Consider the following 15,082-nt stretch of genomic DNA (forward strand, 5'->3'; position numbering starts at 1 on the left):
GAGTGGAATGATCTAAACGCACATTGACGGCCCAGGGTCGGTGACGAAAGAAGGCACGCACGGTCGTCCCATGTCCGCCAGCTTTGTGTTTTGAACACCCTCGTTCGTTCTCGTCCGCTCTCCATTGTCCAGCACACGTCCGGCACACGTTCAACACAATGTCACGATTCCAAGGCCGTACTCTCGACCTGATCTGGTTCATCTTCCTCGTCGTAAGCCTCATTGCGCGCGAAATCCGCTGACACGCCCAGGCTCACATCGTTCGTCCTTGTCCGCAACCCAACTAACTGACCGCAGCCGACGACACTGTTCATCGACCTGCAGGTCTTCTACCCGGCCTGGCTGCTCGAGGCGACCCCCTTTCCCGCCGTGCTCGACTGGTACGTGTCGCGCTCGCGCGACCCCATCCTCCTGGGCGTCGTGTCGGGCCGCGACGAGTGGGCTTGGCTGCGTACCTTTTTCTGGCTCGAGGCCCTCTTCCAGCTCCCGAGCTTTATTATTGGCGCCATTGGCCTCTGGAACAGTGCGTGTCGTGTCGTCTTGATGAGCATGATGCTTGTGATGGTCGCTGACGGGCATAATCGCAGATGACCCCCGTGTCTACCGTACGTGTCTCGCGCACATTCTGGCCCCTGCCATTCCATCTACTAATCCCTCCTTTAGCCCTCCTGGTGGCGTACGGCGCGTCGACAGCCACGACCCTCGCTCCAGTGCTCAACGCCGTTCTCACGCACCCCTACTCCAAGCCGCCTCTCACGGTCGCCGAGCTGGGCATGCTGCTCAGCAGCTACATCCCGTTCCTCGTATTTCCCCTCGGCATGGCTCTCGACTTCGGTCTCCGCTTGGTCAAGATCGCGGGCCGCAGCGTGTCCCACGAGCGCAAGAGCTCGTAACATCTCACTGGTACATCTAGGCTAATTTACATGTCATCAATGCACGAGAGCTCGAGTGTAGGCGTAGGAGCCCGTGGCGGCGGCGCCGGCAAGTGCAACCCAGCCGACGAGGTCCCGGATGGGTAGCGATGCTGGTGGAGAGAGTGTAATGTTCGAGGACGGGCGGGGCTTGTCCACAGTCCTCAACAGTTTCGTGTCGCGATTGCTCTTCTGCTGCTCGCTTGACGCTGCTGTCCAACCCCGGCCGCCGTTTGTGCTCTTTCGGGCGGCGGACGCCACTTCCACTCCCGCGACACCGCCAAAGAAGTCTGTCACCAGAATATGCGAAGGCGGCACTCTTGAGAGATCTGTTGACACTCCGGGGTGCGACAAGATAGCAGCGGGGTCATATGAATCAAACTGCCGCGTCAGCAGTGAAGGTCTCGTCGCGACTCACCAAGTCCTGGAGCGTCATCTGTGACGACTTGTTCACAGGCTCAAACTTGTCCAAGATGAAGTGGGTAAAGCCGTCGATGACAGCCACCCCGATGTCCATGTCGTTGTGGTGCTGCCAAGGGTTAGCACAGTTGGACAGTGTAGCTAGGGTTACGCACCGATAAGGAGCTCTCACCAAGCTCTGATGATCCGGTCGCAATGATGTTTGGCGAGTAGAACTTGGAGTACATGGTGTTCGCCTGGCACGTGTCGATCATGAACAAGAGTTTGTTGTACCTGGATCATCTGTGAGCTCTTCTGCAGTTCGCACAGCGACGACTTGACGCACCTCCTCTTCTCCCACATCTGCTCGACAGCGTCGGCGATGTCGAAGGCTGACACCTCTTCATTGTCCTGGAACTTCAAGAACTCGTTTCCACCGTGCCCGGTCATGTAGATGAAGACGTTTGAAGACGCGTCGGACAACAAACGCTTATTTGGCGGGACATGGTGGTCAAGGCGGCCTGTGTATGTTAGCCTACACTGCAGCCCAACTGCTGAGTAAAGGTTATCGCACCCGTCAACAGCCGAAGGAAGTTCTCCACGGTAACGTCGTAGCCTCCGTAGTCGACCTCGACACTGTCTCCGTACAGGTCCAGCCTCCGGTCATTGTTGCCGTACACGGTCGCTGGGAACAGGTTGCGAGCGTTACAAGCGACGTCGTCGGCGAGCATGAGGATGATGTTCGAGTCTGGGATGCCAAGGCGCTTAATGGTCCTATACATTGCCAGGGTGTTGGCCATGTGCTGGAAACATATTAGCACGGGGTACAGCAATATATGCGCATCTGGGCAGCACGTACGCGATAGTTGAACCAATACCGAGATGAGCAGACCAGCACAGCCCAGTTGTTGGTATGCCTCGACTCATTACTGCCGGTTTCGAAGAAGGCCTGAACCTGTTCACCGGCAGAGGCTGAGGCCAAGGACAACAACGGTCCTATGAGGAGCAACAGCCAAGTACACCAGCTTGGCAATCGCATTGCTGAAGGTTGTGAATAGCGAGAAGGGTGTCGTCGAGAGTGAGATGTGGATGAGTGATGACCAAACGCGCGCACTTGGCAGCAGCACCAAGGTTGGTGGCACGCGTCATGCAACGTGGGGTGGTGGTTGAATATTTGGCTCCGCCCAGCCTGACTTTGAATGCCATCCGTCCGCCTACTCCATCCATCCACACACCATTGTTATCGTCTTCTCGCTTCACTTTCTACCTGCAACATCACTTTGCCACCCTTTGCACTTACTCTCGTCGCGCCTTCCCCAACGATTCAGCATGTCCGACTTGGAAAACGAGCTCCTTGGCCTGGCTGAGGACGATCCGAGCCAGAACAAGAGGCGTCACTCCAACAACGGATCGCGCAAGCCCAAGAACCACGCCTAGTGGGTCCTTGACTGAGCAAGAAACAAACAGCCTCTCTAACCTCACTTGCAGTGTTGAAGAGTCGGACAATGACACTGAGGCGTCGATGGACCTTGACTCGGATGACGACGATGGAGGCCGTCCAAGCGGCTCAGCCGCAGCTGCTCCTCGCCCTCGTCCGGCGTCGAACCCGTACCCACTGGAAGGCAAATATGTGGACGAGGATGACCGCGACCAGTGAGGCTTGATCGATTCCTTTGAAGCAGTTACTGAGATTCGTGTCAGCCTCGACAATCTTCCAGAGATTGAAAGGGAAAACATTCTCGCGTCTCGCCAGGAAGAGATCCAGAAGTTCAAGGACTCGATGGCTTTGGATGCCATGTTCCGGGCTGCGAACGACGACGCCGACGACGATGACGCTCCTTCAAGGAAACGCCGTGAGTATTGCTACTCAATCACACCTCCTGGCTCTAATGCTGATGATTCCTAGGCAAGCACACCAGTGTTACGACCGAGGCGTCGCGGGCGATGGCAGAGCTCAAGAATCGGCGAAAGGCCAAGGATGAGCGTGTGCAGCGTCGAGTAAGCATTTGCTCTGAAGACCATCCCCATTCTAACAGCGTCCAGGCTGCCCGTCGCGAGCGCAGGGCTCGGTCATCATCGATTGTGTCTCAAGATGAGGCTTCATCGGAGGAGGGAGAGATTTCCAACCGTGATTCGTGGCGCCAGGCTTCACCGTCCCGACCGCGTCCTGCTGGGGATGACAGGCGCCAGGACCGATCCCCAGATCTTGACTCGCGTCCCGCCAATGCCCAAGAGCTTAACGCGGCCAGGCTGAGCCGCTACGAGCTCGTGGACATGATGTACAAGGACCAGTTTGAGAGCGTGATCACCGGTGCGTGGCTTGTTCCCAGGCGATAGCTTACCATTCACAGGTGCCTATGTCCGCGTCATGTCCGGCGATGCTGGTGAGAATGGGCAGCCAAAGTACCGCATCCAACGTGTCAATGGTCAGTCAACTCGGTTGCTTGTGGCGAGGTTGATCTAACCAAGGGATTAGGGCTGGAATCTGGCCACTCTCATGGTCGATACTCTATCGAGTACAAGGGCAACAAGGTTTCTGACGATCGGGCACTTCTCTGCCAGTATGGCAAGCTTGTACGCCTGTTCCGCATTGCGGACGTGTCAAACGGTGACCTCGACGAGGTAGGTGGTTGTTCCTTCTACCTGAGCACCAAGCTGATCTCGATAGGACGAGTTTGTACGCTTCACCCGCACAAGTCAGGCCGACGAAGTTAGGCTACCTAGACGGTCGGAGTTGAAGCGCAAGCATGAGCAAATCGCTGCTCTTCGCGACCGCCCCATGACGGAGGACGAGGTTAACCGCCAAGTGGAAGCACGGAAGCGCGCCAACCCCGGAGCTCACCGTCAAAAGACCCAGCTCCAAATCACATCCTTGATGGGTTCAAAGAATCTGGCTCTGCGTCGCAACGACCTAAAGGAGGCAGAGTTCATTAGTCAGCAGATCGAGGAGCTCGGCGGTGATCCTGCGACAGGCCAGCTCCTTGGTGTCGACGACAACAAGACGGAGCACGAGAGGAGGATCGAGCGCATCAACCAGAACAACTTGCGCAAGACTCGTGAAAATATGGCCAAGGCTCACGACGCTCTTCTTGCCAAGAAGAAGGCCGAGGACGCTATTGTCAAGGCGAAAGCAGCGTGCGTGTTCAACCTGACATTCCCACAGAAGGCACACTAACGTCTCTCAGTGCCGCTGCCCAGAATGCCGCCCAGAGCAGTGCCGCCCCTGCCCCGCCACCTATCTCTGGTGTTAAGAAGGGAGAAACTCCTCAGCAATATGTCGCGAGGACCGTCGACCTGGACTTGGGTGACTTTTAGCAGTGTTGGTAGCACATTCGTTGTCTCATAGCATCATGTAGGGCCGCTATCGTCGTCCTCTAGCTCCACAGAGACTCATTGCATCACAGGCTTCTATGTACAAGTTCCGCCATTGTTCACGAAGCAGGTGCAGCTGGCTCAGTAGCTGCGGCTGGCGGCTGCTCGGCCACCGGAGTCTGTTGTGCCGCCACTGATGGCTTGAGGCCCATGCGAGTAGACACATACTGAAGGGTTTAGCAAAGCGACCAAACAGAACAGATGACACTTACGTCTTGAGCGATCACCTCAGTACCGGTCTTGAGAACGTCGACAAGGCGCTCCTCGACCCAGTCGCTCTTCTCATACTCGACGTCGAGCCAGTCGCCTGGGACAGGCTGAGTGACCGTGCTGAACTGAAGGCCGTGCGAGGGATCGCGGAGCGACACGATAAAGTACAGGTGCTGAGGTGGTGACTTCTTGTCCTCCGAGTCCTTGATGAGCAAGCTAGGCTCTGCGAAAGGGAGGGGAGCCAGAACGGGCTGGAACTGAAGGAAGACGGGTACAGTCGTCACGGGAACATCGGCTATGATGGTCAGCATAGATTCCATCTGCCATTGCTCACCGTTGTCCTCTTCCGGCTTGCGCTGCTTCTTTGCCTCACGACCCTGAACGGCTTCCACTTCCTCCTTGGCTGCCTTCCATGCGTCCTCCCAACCGGTGATGGGGTTGAGACTCCGCTCCGACGGGAGCTCCTTTTCTGGCTTGGACCAGACAATGACCAGCTCGCCCGACTCTGTCTGCTCCAAGATGCGGAGCCAAGCACGGTAAACAACGCCCTCGACACCATCGTATCCCACCAGCGGGTGGGTGAGCCAAAGCTCAATCGTCTCGTGGGCCGAGATAGGAGGCGCGACCGTGTTGATGAAAGTAGTGAATGTCGAGTTGGCTTGCGTCAAGATGTCATGGCCTGTTGGCAAAAGTTAGGACAGTGCTAGCGTCACAGCGCGGGGCCAACTCACGGAGCTTGTCCAGGTCGACGTTGCCAACACCCTTGGCGAGGGCCCCGATGCGCTCCTCGGCCTCCTTCCTCAACTTTGCAATGTCGACGCCACCGACGTTGAGGTGCTCGAGGGAGCCAGTGACACCAGCAACGCCTTCCGCCCGGACCTTCTTGTACTGCTCGTCGGCTACGCGCTGAGCCGATTGGAGAGCAGAGCTTGCCGACGACCAGAACGACGACATGCCCCAGCCCGAAGAGGCAGCGGGGGGCGACGACGAGGCTACCGGATCGGCCGCTTTGGCTGCCGTAGTGGGCGTCGCTGTACGCGGGGTCGAGCCCGCGCCGGCGGGGACGCTGAGCGGTGCACGCTTTTGGTTGATCTGCGCCTCGAGGAAAGCCAAAGCTGAAGCTGCCTCGGCGTCAGCCTCTGCTTGAGGAGGTCCCTCTGCTTCTGGCTTTGCTGCACTCTCGGTTGATGGGCGGGCCGAGCCAGTTGTGGGAGGTGCCGACGCGTCCGCGTTAGGGGCTGGCTCGAGGTTGTCGAGATCGTCGAGGAAGGCGAGAGCCTCCTCGGCCTTTGACTTCTTTCCCTTTGGTGGCATTTGGGATGGATGTCACGAGGGGGTGGGATGCAAGTCGTGGTGACAAGGGAAGGGGGAGGTTGATGTGGTGGTTGTTGACGTTGTCTGGGCTGGCGAGTGAGTGGCAATGGGAACCCGAGGCGCGCAGATGACGTGCAGGTGGGTGCAACAGACGGACCAAGGGCGGATAAGGGCCAGTCAGTGGGCAAGCAATAGGCCAGCCACTCATTAGGCGTGCTCTGCGGTTGCTCTTGCTCAAATGCCAGATTAGGCACGGACAACCAGAGAGCCATTGCGTCACAAGTGCCACCACCCACGATTGTCGCCAGTTTCCGACTGAGAGGCCCGGTGCGCCGCCCTCTCCTGCTGGCGAGCTCTGGCTGGGCCGCTGGGCCAGTGCGTGCTCGCATGCTCTCCTTGTCGCCTTTTGTTTCGGTCAGGCAGGCAAGGTTAAGACCTGACCTTGTCCAGGGTGGCAACAAGGGCAACAAATGCAAGGGCTTTTGTGCTTTTCGATGCAGGCAACGGGCAGTGACGCCCATGGAGCCAAGGCTTTTTTGGCCATTTTGATTGAGTTGAGCGACCTGGCCGGCTGGTTGGCTGGTTGGTTGGATGAGCGGCAACTCTCTCTGTCCTCGTGCCCGCCGCCCAGCCAGCCAGCCAGCGGGCCAGGCAGCCAGCAGCAGCCAGCTCCGCCATACCTCATCATCCACCCACCCAAAATTTGCTTCCGTGGGCCAACACTTGGCCCTTGTGCTGTCGTCACGGCCTGGCTGCTGCTGGCTGCTGGCTGCTGGCTGCTGGCTGGCGCCTGGCTGGCTGTCTGCCCAGATTCTTCTCCACCCCACCCAGCCCCGCCCGCCAGGTGCTCACTCGCTCGCTCGCTCACCACCGTGCTCGCACCTGACAGACCGACCACCACACCACCACCACCCACTCACCACCACCCACCCACCCACCATCATCATCATCATCATCCAATCCACAACACCCTTCACATCAAACCCTTTCAACCACTCGTCGCTACACCAACCTCTCACTTCGGTGTAGCCCATCTGGCGCCAACTCGTCAACTGGCCCTGCGTGGTTAATCACACACACACACGACCCCCGTTCATCGGCATCTTTAACCGTTGCGCAAATTGTCGTCGTCGCATCGACCCCACCCACCCATCTAGTTCTTTCGCTCGCTCTCTCACCACAGAGAACCTGCAACCACTCTTCAAAACACTCTAGGATCTTGCTTTGAGCTCGATCCACCCTTCACCTGCCAGCTTCGCCATCTAACGGCCGCGTCAGCAAGCCCGCCTGGCATGGATACAGAGGCACCATCAAACCAATGGCGGTTCGCCCAGTGTTTTGGAGACAAAGGGGAGGTGGAAGACATTACTGAAGGTTGGTCTGCGCGTTCACTCTGTCTCGGGGCCATCCCTACCTTTTAATCGCTGTGCTGACTTGTCGTTTCAGCCGACATCATCTCCACTGTCGAGTTTGACCACACTGGTGATTACTTGGCCACTGGAGACAAGGGCGGCCGCGTTGTCCTTTTCGAACGCAACGAGCAGGTATGTCTGTGCTGCAACTCGTAGTGCGTGCCTCGACACAAAGCTAACACCTCCAGAAAAAGGGATGCGAGTACAAGTTTTACACCGAGGTGGGTTGATCACAGCTGGCCTCTCCTACCCAGCAAACTTGCGATGGAAGTCGATCGGCCATCCTAACATCTGCACAGTTCCAGTCGCACGAGCCCGAGTTTGACTACCTCAAGTCACTCGAGATCGAGGAAAAGATCAACCGCATCCGATGGTGCAAAAGGCAAAATGCTGCTCACTTCCTGCTGAGCACTAACGGTGGGTCGTAAATGCGAGGTGGTGCTAACATGGGCAGACAAGACTATCAAGCTGTGGAAGGTGTTCGACAAGCAGATCAAGGTGGTTGCGGAGAACAACCATTCCGAGGGTTATGGCTCCAGCGGGCCTGTTCCGAACCAGCAGCTGCTTCGCCTCCCTCGCATGTCCACGCACGACACTATCACTGCCGCTGTTCCTCGCAAGGTTTACGCCAACGCACACGCCTATCATATCAACTCGATCTCTGTCAACTCGGACGGAGAGACCTACATTTCGGCCGATGACCTGCGCATCAACCTCTGGAACCTCGATATCAGTGACCAGAGTTTCAGTCAGTCCACCGCTTGTCGTACGAACTCGAGTTGACACGGTGCAGACATTGTTGACATCAAGCCTGTCAACATGGAGGAGCTAACCGAGGTCATTACTGCTGCCGAGTTCCACCCCATTCACTGCAACCTCTTCATGTACTCGAGCTCGAAGGGTACCATCAAGCTCGCCGACATGAGAGAGTCGGCTCTCTGCGATCAACACGCGAAGCGTAAGCGTCTTGGTGTCGGCCTTACTGACAGCCAACAGTGTTCGAGGAAGAGGAGGACCCTTCGCAGAAGTCGTTCTTTTCTGAGATCATCTCCTCCATCTCCGATGTCAAGTTCTCCCAGGATGGACGGTACATTCTGTCCAGGGATTACTTGACACTAAAGATCTGGGACATCGCCATGGAGAACAAGCCAGTGAAGACGATCAACATCCACGACCACCTGCGCCAGAAGCTGTGCGATCTCTACGAGAACGACTGCATCTTCGACAAGTTTGAGTGCACATTCAGCGGCGATGGCCAGTGAGTCCGCCCGTTGTTGTCCCTATCAGTGATGTCGAGCCTGACAATATACCCAGACATGTGATGACTGGCTCGTACCACAACTACTTCCGCATCTACGACGTCAATGGTGACAACGACGTTGTCCTTCAAGCGGACAAGTCTGCTTTCAAGGCTAAGAAGATTGGTGGCGCCCGTGGCAAGGTTCCTGGCAAGAAGGAGGGTTTGCAGACTGAGGGCATCGACTTTGCGAAGAAGATCGTACGTGGCTTGGCCTTCGAGCCCAGTGCCTTGCTAACGCAACCACAGCTTCATGGCAGTTGGCATCCTCGGGAAAACACGATTGCTGTACGTTACGACCCACTTGATTACAGGACCAATGCTGACACCTTCCTAGATTGCAGCTACAAACAATCTGTTGGTGGCCCCTTGCGGACGTGAGAGATTCAGGCTAACTGGTACAGATTCCTTTACTCGACCCTCTCATAAGCATCTCCCATTACCGTCACGATACCCCGGTCCACTATCTCCCGCATTTCTGCCATGTTCGGGATCGCCAATGTCCCGCTCACCCTTCGCACAACTCCACTACCCTTTCTCGGTCGCTCCGCCCTTATTATTTGGTCATTGCACCAAGCGACCATATTCCCCGTCTCCCCAATCCCCCACAACAACATCCAAACCCCCGTCGCTCCCCCCATCCCCGACACAAGCTCCTATGACTCCTGTTGGCTCCCTCACTCTGCAGCATGTCGATGAGGGCCAGAGGCATGATTGTGTTGGACCTGCAACAACAAGAAAACCCATCCGCCGCCGCCGTTGGCGCAACGTCATCATCCCCCTAGCAGCTTGGTCTCTTTTATTACATTAGATTTCACCATTACGTCCCCGAGGATTTCGCGACGTCCTACTGGGGCGTCGTCTAGGTATTGAGGGTCGCGCGGACGATGATCCACCCTCTAACGGTGTAGAGAGAACAGAACAGACAGAAGAAGCCGTGATGAAACAAGTGTAGTAGAAGTGGTGGTGGTGGTGGTGGTGGTGGTGGTGGTGGTGCACTATGGTTGGAATTTGCTTCCGTCGGCCATGTCTGGCTGGCGTGGGCGGGGCCAGTGAATGTAAACAAAGGCTGATGGAGTCACGTGACGCAAGATGGACCTAGTCGCGCCTGCTCTTTCGACACGAATGCACAGTGACCGGCCACCACCCACCCAGGCCAGGCCAGGCCACTGTCACATCCCCTGTTTTGAACATTCAACCCCAACAACATTGACACCAACATCCCGCAGCATCCCACCACGGCCACCACCACACACACTCGACAACAACGACAACAACACCCTACTCTAACCGACTCGACTTACTCGACCTTGTACCACAATTTCGACGGCAAACCTGGCCCTGTGGACGTAAACACACCGGGGAGTGCACACCGATCCTCACCTCTTCGTCGCCCATTCACCTTCACCGGGTATGGTCAAACGTCGACTGCTCCTCGCAAGACTCGCATAACGTCAAGATCGCAGCAGCCGCAGCCTTCCCACCAATGATGACACAAGCATCTCCATCGACCCCTATAGCCGTAAACGGCATGGGTGGTCAAGCCCTTGGAAAACCCATCTGGGACAATGAAGGCGACGAAGACGAGTCGTTCGAGGTCCAAGTCCCAGACTTCCACTTTGACTGGGGAGTGGAAGACCCCTCGTCTGCATCCAAGAACAACTCCGAGTCCTCGGGTGGCGCGCGCAGCACACACGTAACCCAACACTCGCTGTCATCGCTGGCCCAGGCGTCCCCCTCCAACGTCTCCTCATCGTCCTCAAATCGCTTCCTCACCCGTGTTGCTGATCACTCGATCTCGTCCGCATCATCGGCTCTCCCCACTCCTCCTCATACGGGCACAAGTGTCTTGGGAGGTCTGGGACGAAGGACCGATCAAATCTCAACCCTGGCCAGCGTAGACGACATTGACATGGACCGCCCAGACCGCCCACTCCGCACACTTCCGGGTCGCAGCTTCCAAAGGGTGGTGTCCGCCCCAGTAAGCAGTGCCAAAGCGATCGATGAAGGGGTGCAAGTGGTGAGCCTCTCGCGCTGTGGAATGTAACTCACCAAACAGCCACGCATCGCGGACGATGGTTCGAAGGCCACTCTGCGTTCGAATATGGTCACGCCTGGTTTATCTCAGCGAACATTGGCCACTACTGCCAATTCGACAGCTCGACGCATTGCAGGGCTGTCGCGATTCGGTGGCCCAGCCCGAAGAGGCGTTGCTGCTCCTCAACCCGAGTTTCAGGAGGAGCAGGAGACTGCGGGCGCGGAGTTGGCAGGTGAGCTCACGCATGTTGATGCAATCTTCTGATTCTAACGTGTAGCAGCATCGCCTGAACGCCAAGACGACGGAACATTGCAGTCGGCAGCAGAAACACCCAACTCCACTGTCGCATCGTCCACCATACGTGGGTACGGTGCTGCTACACCGCCTGCTCGCCCAGAGGCACAAGGTATGATCTTTAGGGACGGGCGGCCGGATTCTCTTCAATTGGGCCAGTCTCCTCAGCTCCGACCACGATCACCGGTGGCGATAAAGTCACCAGTACCTCTGCAGGTCTCAGGGAGGGAGAATCAGCCACAGGCCTCGACTCACCAGGACCTGATCCCCAAGAGCTCGGGCACGCCGAAGAGGCGCGACTTCGGGGTTCCGAGTCATCAACGCGTTGATCACCCCCGACCAGATAAACACATCGTTGAGGCGGAGCTTAGGCATCCGCTACGCGCTACACGACCGGCTCCGGTTCAGCCACAGCCCACCACAGGGGCCAGAGTCTCGTCTTGGTCCGGGCAACCTTCCCCTCGGGCGGAGGTTCAGCCACTTCCGGCCCCGCAGCCTCTACCGCAGGCCGTGCGACGATCGTTCGTAGTAAGTGGAAACCTAAGCAGCCCCCGGGTGTCTCTGACTTGGTATCCAGGTCAATCATGCTCCGTACGAGCGTCTTGGCCTCCTTGGAAAGGGTGGCTCATCCAAAGTGTACTCAGTGCTCTGCCCAACGAAGCGCGCTGTTTTCGCTTTGAAGCGAGTGTCTCTGGAACACGCCGATCCTGAAACGTACCAAAGCTATACCAACGAGATCGAGCTTCTGCGCCGCCTACGTGGACATGACCGTATCATTCAACTTATCGACCATCAAATTACCTTCAGCGAGGGAAATCGGCCCAGGACTCTTCTGATGGTACGGACCTTAGTCTGGAGACGACTGCTAACTGTCCAGGTTATGGAATGTGGCGAGATTGATTTTGCGGCCCTTCTGGATGATCAGCGAGGCAAGCCGTTGAATCTGAACTTCGTCGGCCTCTATTGGCAGCAAGTGAGCAGAGATTGCCCTGGACATATGCTGAAGCCCTACACAGATGCTGGAGGCAGTTCACGCAGTCCATGCTGAAAACGTTGTTCACACGGACCTCAAGCCTGCCAACTTTGTTCTCGTGAAGGGCCGTCTGAAGATCATCGACTTCGGAATCGCGAAGGCTATCGCAAACGACACCGTCAACATTCAGCGGGAGCAGCAGGTGAGCATCCAGCCAATGCAATCAATACTAATGCTGCAGATTGGCACAGTCAACTACATGTCACCTGAGGCCATCCAACGCATGAACAACCAGAAGGTGCTCAAGGTATGTACCGAATCAAAGCCTGCTCATGCTAACCCGGCTAGCTGTCATATCCCAGCGACGTCTGGTCGCTTGGTTGCATCCTGTATCAGATGATCTACGGCAGCCCGCCCTTCCATCACATTACAGCTGGGCCCCTTGCCAAGATGAACGCTATTGCGGACCCCTCATATCGCATAACGTATCCCCCAACGGCCATCGCAAAGACGTCGAGTTTACCGGGACAACCGTCGCCCACGTCCGTACCGGTCGTTGTACCCACGACAGCAATCTCTACCATGCGCAGCTGTCTGGCATACAACAAGGACAACCGTTTAACGATCCCGAAGCTACTCCAGCATGACTTCTTAACACGAAATGGTGAGGTATGCAGCAAGGGCGTGAACTGATGGCAGAACCCACCGTCCCAAGCCTCCCACCAAACTCGACTTCAATAACAGAAAGTCAAATGGCCATGCTTGTCAACTTTGTTCTCCGCGAGAATGGTCTGCCCACGTTAGCCGGTAATGACCGGACGGCAGAGGTGGGTGTCCAAGCCGCAATGGCTGCTAACGCGACCAGGATCTGTTCTCTCAACTGCAGTCGCAAAACGCATTGTCTCAATCATAGTAACGACGAATCAACGGCACGGCACAACGACACGGCGTGGTCGCGAGTGCCATTTATATTGCACTATAGTAGCCTGTTCATTGTACCCAATGCATACGGCGGTGATTAGACAGGATATGTGGACATGGCGGCGGTCGTCCATCGTAGTGAGGGGGGGCATAGGTACACCAGAAGAGTTAGTCCAAGGTGGTGTCAAAGTCTCCATGAGGAAGTTATCCGCAGCCGCCCGCCCATCTCATACATATACATCTTCACCAGTTGTGTCGCCCATGATATGCTGCGTACTATGCTGCGTGCGCAGCTGGTCTAGCTGCGGAACCCAAGAGACCATCGCACTATGCCGCTGGGGGTGCAGGCAAAGGGCGATGCGGGGAGAAACCACTGTTGTCCTGTTCTGGCGATCGCCTTGGCGACGCCGCGGCGGGTGGTAAGAGGTGTCCGTCGGCCGAGAGTAATGGGAAGTGGAAGCGCTCGGAGGTCGGTTGAGAATAGTGTGAGTGCGAGCTGTCTGACAGGGCAGCCTCCTGCTCCAGATAATCCGCCGTGACCGAGGCAGGCGATGACGGGGCCGAGGGGGAGAAGAACGAGGCGGGCGACTGCGACCTCCCGACCGTGATGAGCGGGGCCCGCGCCGTCATGGGCTCTTGTGCTTTCCGGGCCTTGATGCTCTTCCTGTACCACCTTCCCGTGGCGAGCCCGACCGTGACGAGGAGAATGAGCGCGCCTGAGAGAGAGGAAGAGCGCGTTAGCCACGCTGCAACCGACAGTGCTGCTCTTCCAACCACGACCCACATAGTCCAAGACCAGCACCGATGGTGGTGCGGTCCCCGCTCGTCAGTGTGGTGCACACATTGCCGTCCGAGTCAAAGGCAGAGCCTCCCTGCGGAGCATGAGTCGTCCGTCTGATGTTGGCACATGAGCAACTTACGCCGCAGGATCGTTTGGAAGGTAGCCACATGGTGATGGAGGTAGCTGGAGAACCGTCGGACCGTTGTCTGAGATGAGTGTTTGGATGACAACAAAGCCAAGAAGACGTTGCTCTTTCCTTCGTCCGGTGTGTTGTTACTCGCGCCGCGACTCTGCAGCATACCTCCCTCTGCAGCCCGCACGCCAATGTCCAGTGTCCCTCCCTCTCCAGCCTGCAAGCCACGCCCAGAATCCCTCTCCAGACCACGCAGCATTGCCCAGTGTCCTTCTCCAGCCCCCACCCCTCGTCGACAGCCGCGTCCCTCTTCAGCCCACGCCAGCGAAGTGTCCCTCTCCAGGCCATGTTGACCAGTCCTGAACGGTCAATAGTGTAGATGGCGGAGAACACACCCACATCAACAACAACTCGAGCGCCGCATCAGGGAACACCAGGAACCACCCATGTTGCTGGAACCTGACATGCCTCGTTCGACGCGTCGTGTCTTGGAGGATCTGGGTCGACTAGGTCTATTCAACGCGATACGTCGCGGGCGCCACAGGGAGCGAGTCCCTGCGACAACAATTTGGTCCCAAGCTTTAAGTTGGGGCCAATTGGTTATTCACTGGCTCTCTTTTCAGCCAAGAAGGCCTGGAGTTGGCAATGCATCCACGTTCACGGCCGACTCTAGGCGCACCTCCCTCTGCATACGCCCACGTTGCTGCTGGTTGTAGTGGGAGCGGTTGTTTGGTTCCACCACAACTACCACCCACCACCAGCAGCAGCAGCAGCAGCCGTGGTTACTGCGCAATCGGCATTTGAAGCTCCAAACAACGTGGCTCCATTCGCCGCAATCCTCTGCCCGCTGGTGTTTTTCACTGAGCACAGCTCACTCGGACTCGGGATCGGGCTGCTTCTTGATGATGGCATGTGCTACGTCGTTGGAGCATAGCTGGGTGCTGCTTGCAAGGCGCACTTGCACGCGCCCGCAAAGAGTAAAGTGACAAAGCCAATGACGAGGTTCCACTCGACCGACTCGCGCCCG

At 57.1% G+C, this 15,082-nt stretch overlaps 7 protein-coding genes across 8 annotated transcripts; 4 read left to right on the top strand and 3 right to left on the bottom strand.

Annotated features, from left to right (window-relative positions):
- Positions 1-158: 158 nt before the first annotated feature.
- Positions 159-893, top strand: Tmem97 (Sigma intracellular receptor 2; the record flags this gene model as incomplete). The annotated part of the gene is made up of 3 exons (XM_062773497.1): positions 159-212; positions 298-523; positions 664-893. The coding sequence occupies 3 exons, from the start codon at positions 159-161 to the stop codon at positions 891-893; spliced, it is 510 nt and encodes a 169-aa protein (XP_062629481.1).
- A 19-nt stretch (positions 894-912) lies between these two features.
- Positions 913-2,380, bottom strand: GPI8 (GPI-anchor transamidase). The gene is made up of 6 exons (XM_062773498.1): positions 2,170-2,380; positions 1,885-2,113; positions 1,657-1,831; positions 1,487-1,604; positions 1,330-1,440; positions 913-1,292 (listed from the first exon to the last, which is right to left on the bottom strand). The coding sequence occupies exons 1-6, from the start codon at positions 2,347-2,349 to the stop codon at positions 930-932; spliced, it is 1,176 nt and encodes a 391-aa protein (XP_062629482.1). The 5' UTR covers positions 2,350-2,380; the 3' UTR covers positions 913-929.
- A 259-nt stretch (positions 2,381-2,639) lies between these two features.
- SPBC651.09c (RNA polymerase-associated protein) lies at positions 2,640-4,625 on the top strand (the record flags this gene model as incomplete). Its single annotated transcript, XM_062773499.1, has 8 exons — positions 2,640-2,746; positions 2,799-2,963; positions 3,012-3,163; positions 3,217-3,621; positions 3,662-3,736; positions 3,787-3,932; positions 3,979-4,445; positions 4,496-4,625. The coding sequence occupies 8 exons, from the start codon at positions 2,640-2,642 to the stop codon at positions 4,623-4,625; spliced, it is 1,647 nt and encodes a 548-aa protein (XP_062629483.1).
- A 116-nt stretch (positions 4,626-4,741) lies between these two features.
- Positions 4,742-6,206, bottom strand: SPCC1322.09 (Maintenance of telomere capping protein 1; the record flags this gene model as incomplete). Its single annotated transcript, XM_062773500.1, has 3 exons — positions 4,742-4,849; positions 4,895-5,571; positions 5,624-6,206. The coding sequence occupies 3 exons, from the start codon at positions 6,204-6,206 to the stop codon at positions 4,742-4,744; spliced, it is 1,368 nt and encodes a 455-aa protein (XP_062629484.1).
- A 914-nt stretch (positions 6,207-7,120) lies between these two features.
- Positions 7,121-9,875, top strand: pab1_0 (Protein phosphatase PP2A regulatory subunit B). Its single transcript, XM_062773501.1, has 11 exons — positions 7,121-7,580; positions 7,653-7,750; positions 7,807-7,839; positions 7,918-8,035; positions 8,073-8,366; positions 8,412-8,576; positions 8,615-8,876; positions 8,933-9,116; positions 9,165-9,203; positions 9,253-9,272; positions 9,320-9,875. Exons 1-11 carry the CDS (start codon positions 7,499-7,501, stop codon positions 9,342-9,344), a joined length of 1,320 nt encoding a protein of 439 aa, XP_062629485.1. The 5' UTR covers positions 7,121-7,498; the 3' UTR covers positions 9,345-9,875.
- Positions 9,876-10,404: 529 nt separating this feature from the next.
- mph1_1 (Serine/threonine-protein kinase mph1) lies at positions 10,405-13,245 on the top strand (the record flags this gene model as incomplete). 2 transcript variants are annotated; one of them, XM_062773502.1, is made up of 10 exons in its annotated part: positions 10,405-10,935; positions 10,975-11,185; positions 11,234-11,775; positions 11,825-12,085; positions 12,125-12,220; positions 12,264-12,422; positions 12,462-12,527; positions 12,569-12,884; positions 12,920-13,047; positions 13,086-13,245. In XM_062773502.1, 10 exons carry the CDS (start codon positions 10,405-10,407, stop codon positions 13,131-13,133), a joined length of 2,358 nt encoding a protein of 785 aa, XP_062629487.1. In that variant the 3' UTR covers positions 13,134-13,245. The 2 variants fall into 2 exon arrangements, with proteins under 2 accessions (XP_062629487.1, XP_062629486.1); XM_062773503.1 differs by having other exon boundaries at positions 12,264-12,527.
- A 117-nt stretch (positions 13,246-13,362) lies between these two features.
- LOC62_05G006985 (uncharacterized protein) lies at positions 13,363-14,260 on the bottom strand. The gene is made up of 3 exons (XM_062773504.1): positions 14,062-14,260; positions 13,926-14,013; positions 13,363-13,857 (listed from the first exon to the last, which is right to left on the bottom strand). Exons 1-3 carry the CDS (start codon positions 14,089-14,091, stop codon positions 13,469-13,471), a joined length of 507 nt encoding a protein of 168 aa, XP_062629488.1. The 5' UTR covers positions 14,092-14,260; the 3' UTR covers positions 13,363-13,468.
- Positions 14,261-15,082: the final 822 nt, after the last annotated feature.

Source organism: Vanrija pseudolonga, chromosome 5, assembly GCF_020906515.1.
Source record: "Vanrija pseudolonga chromosome 5, complete sequence".
In the NCBI taxonomy this organism is placed as follows: Eukaryota; Fungi; Basidiomycota; class Tremellomycetes; order Trichosporonales; family Trichosporonaceae; genus Vanrija; species Vanrija pseudolonga.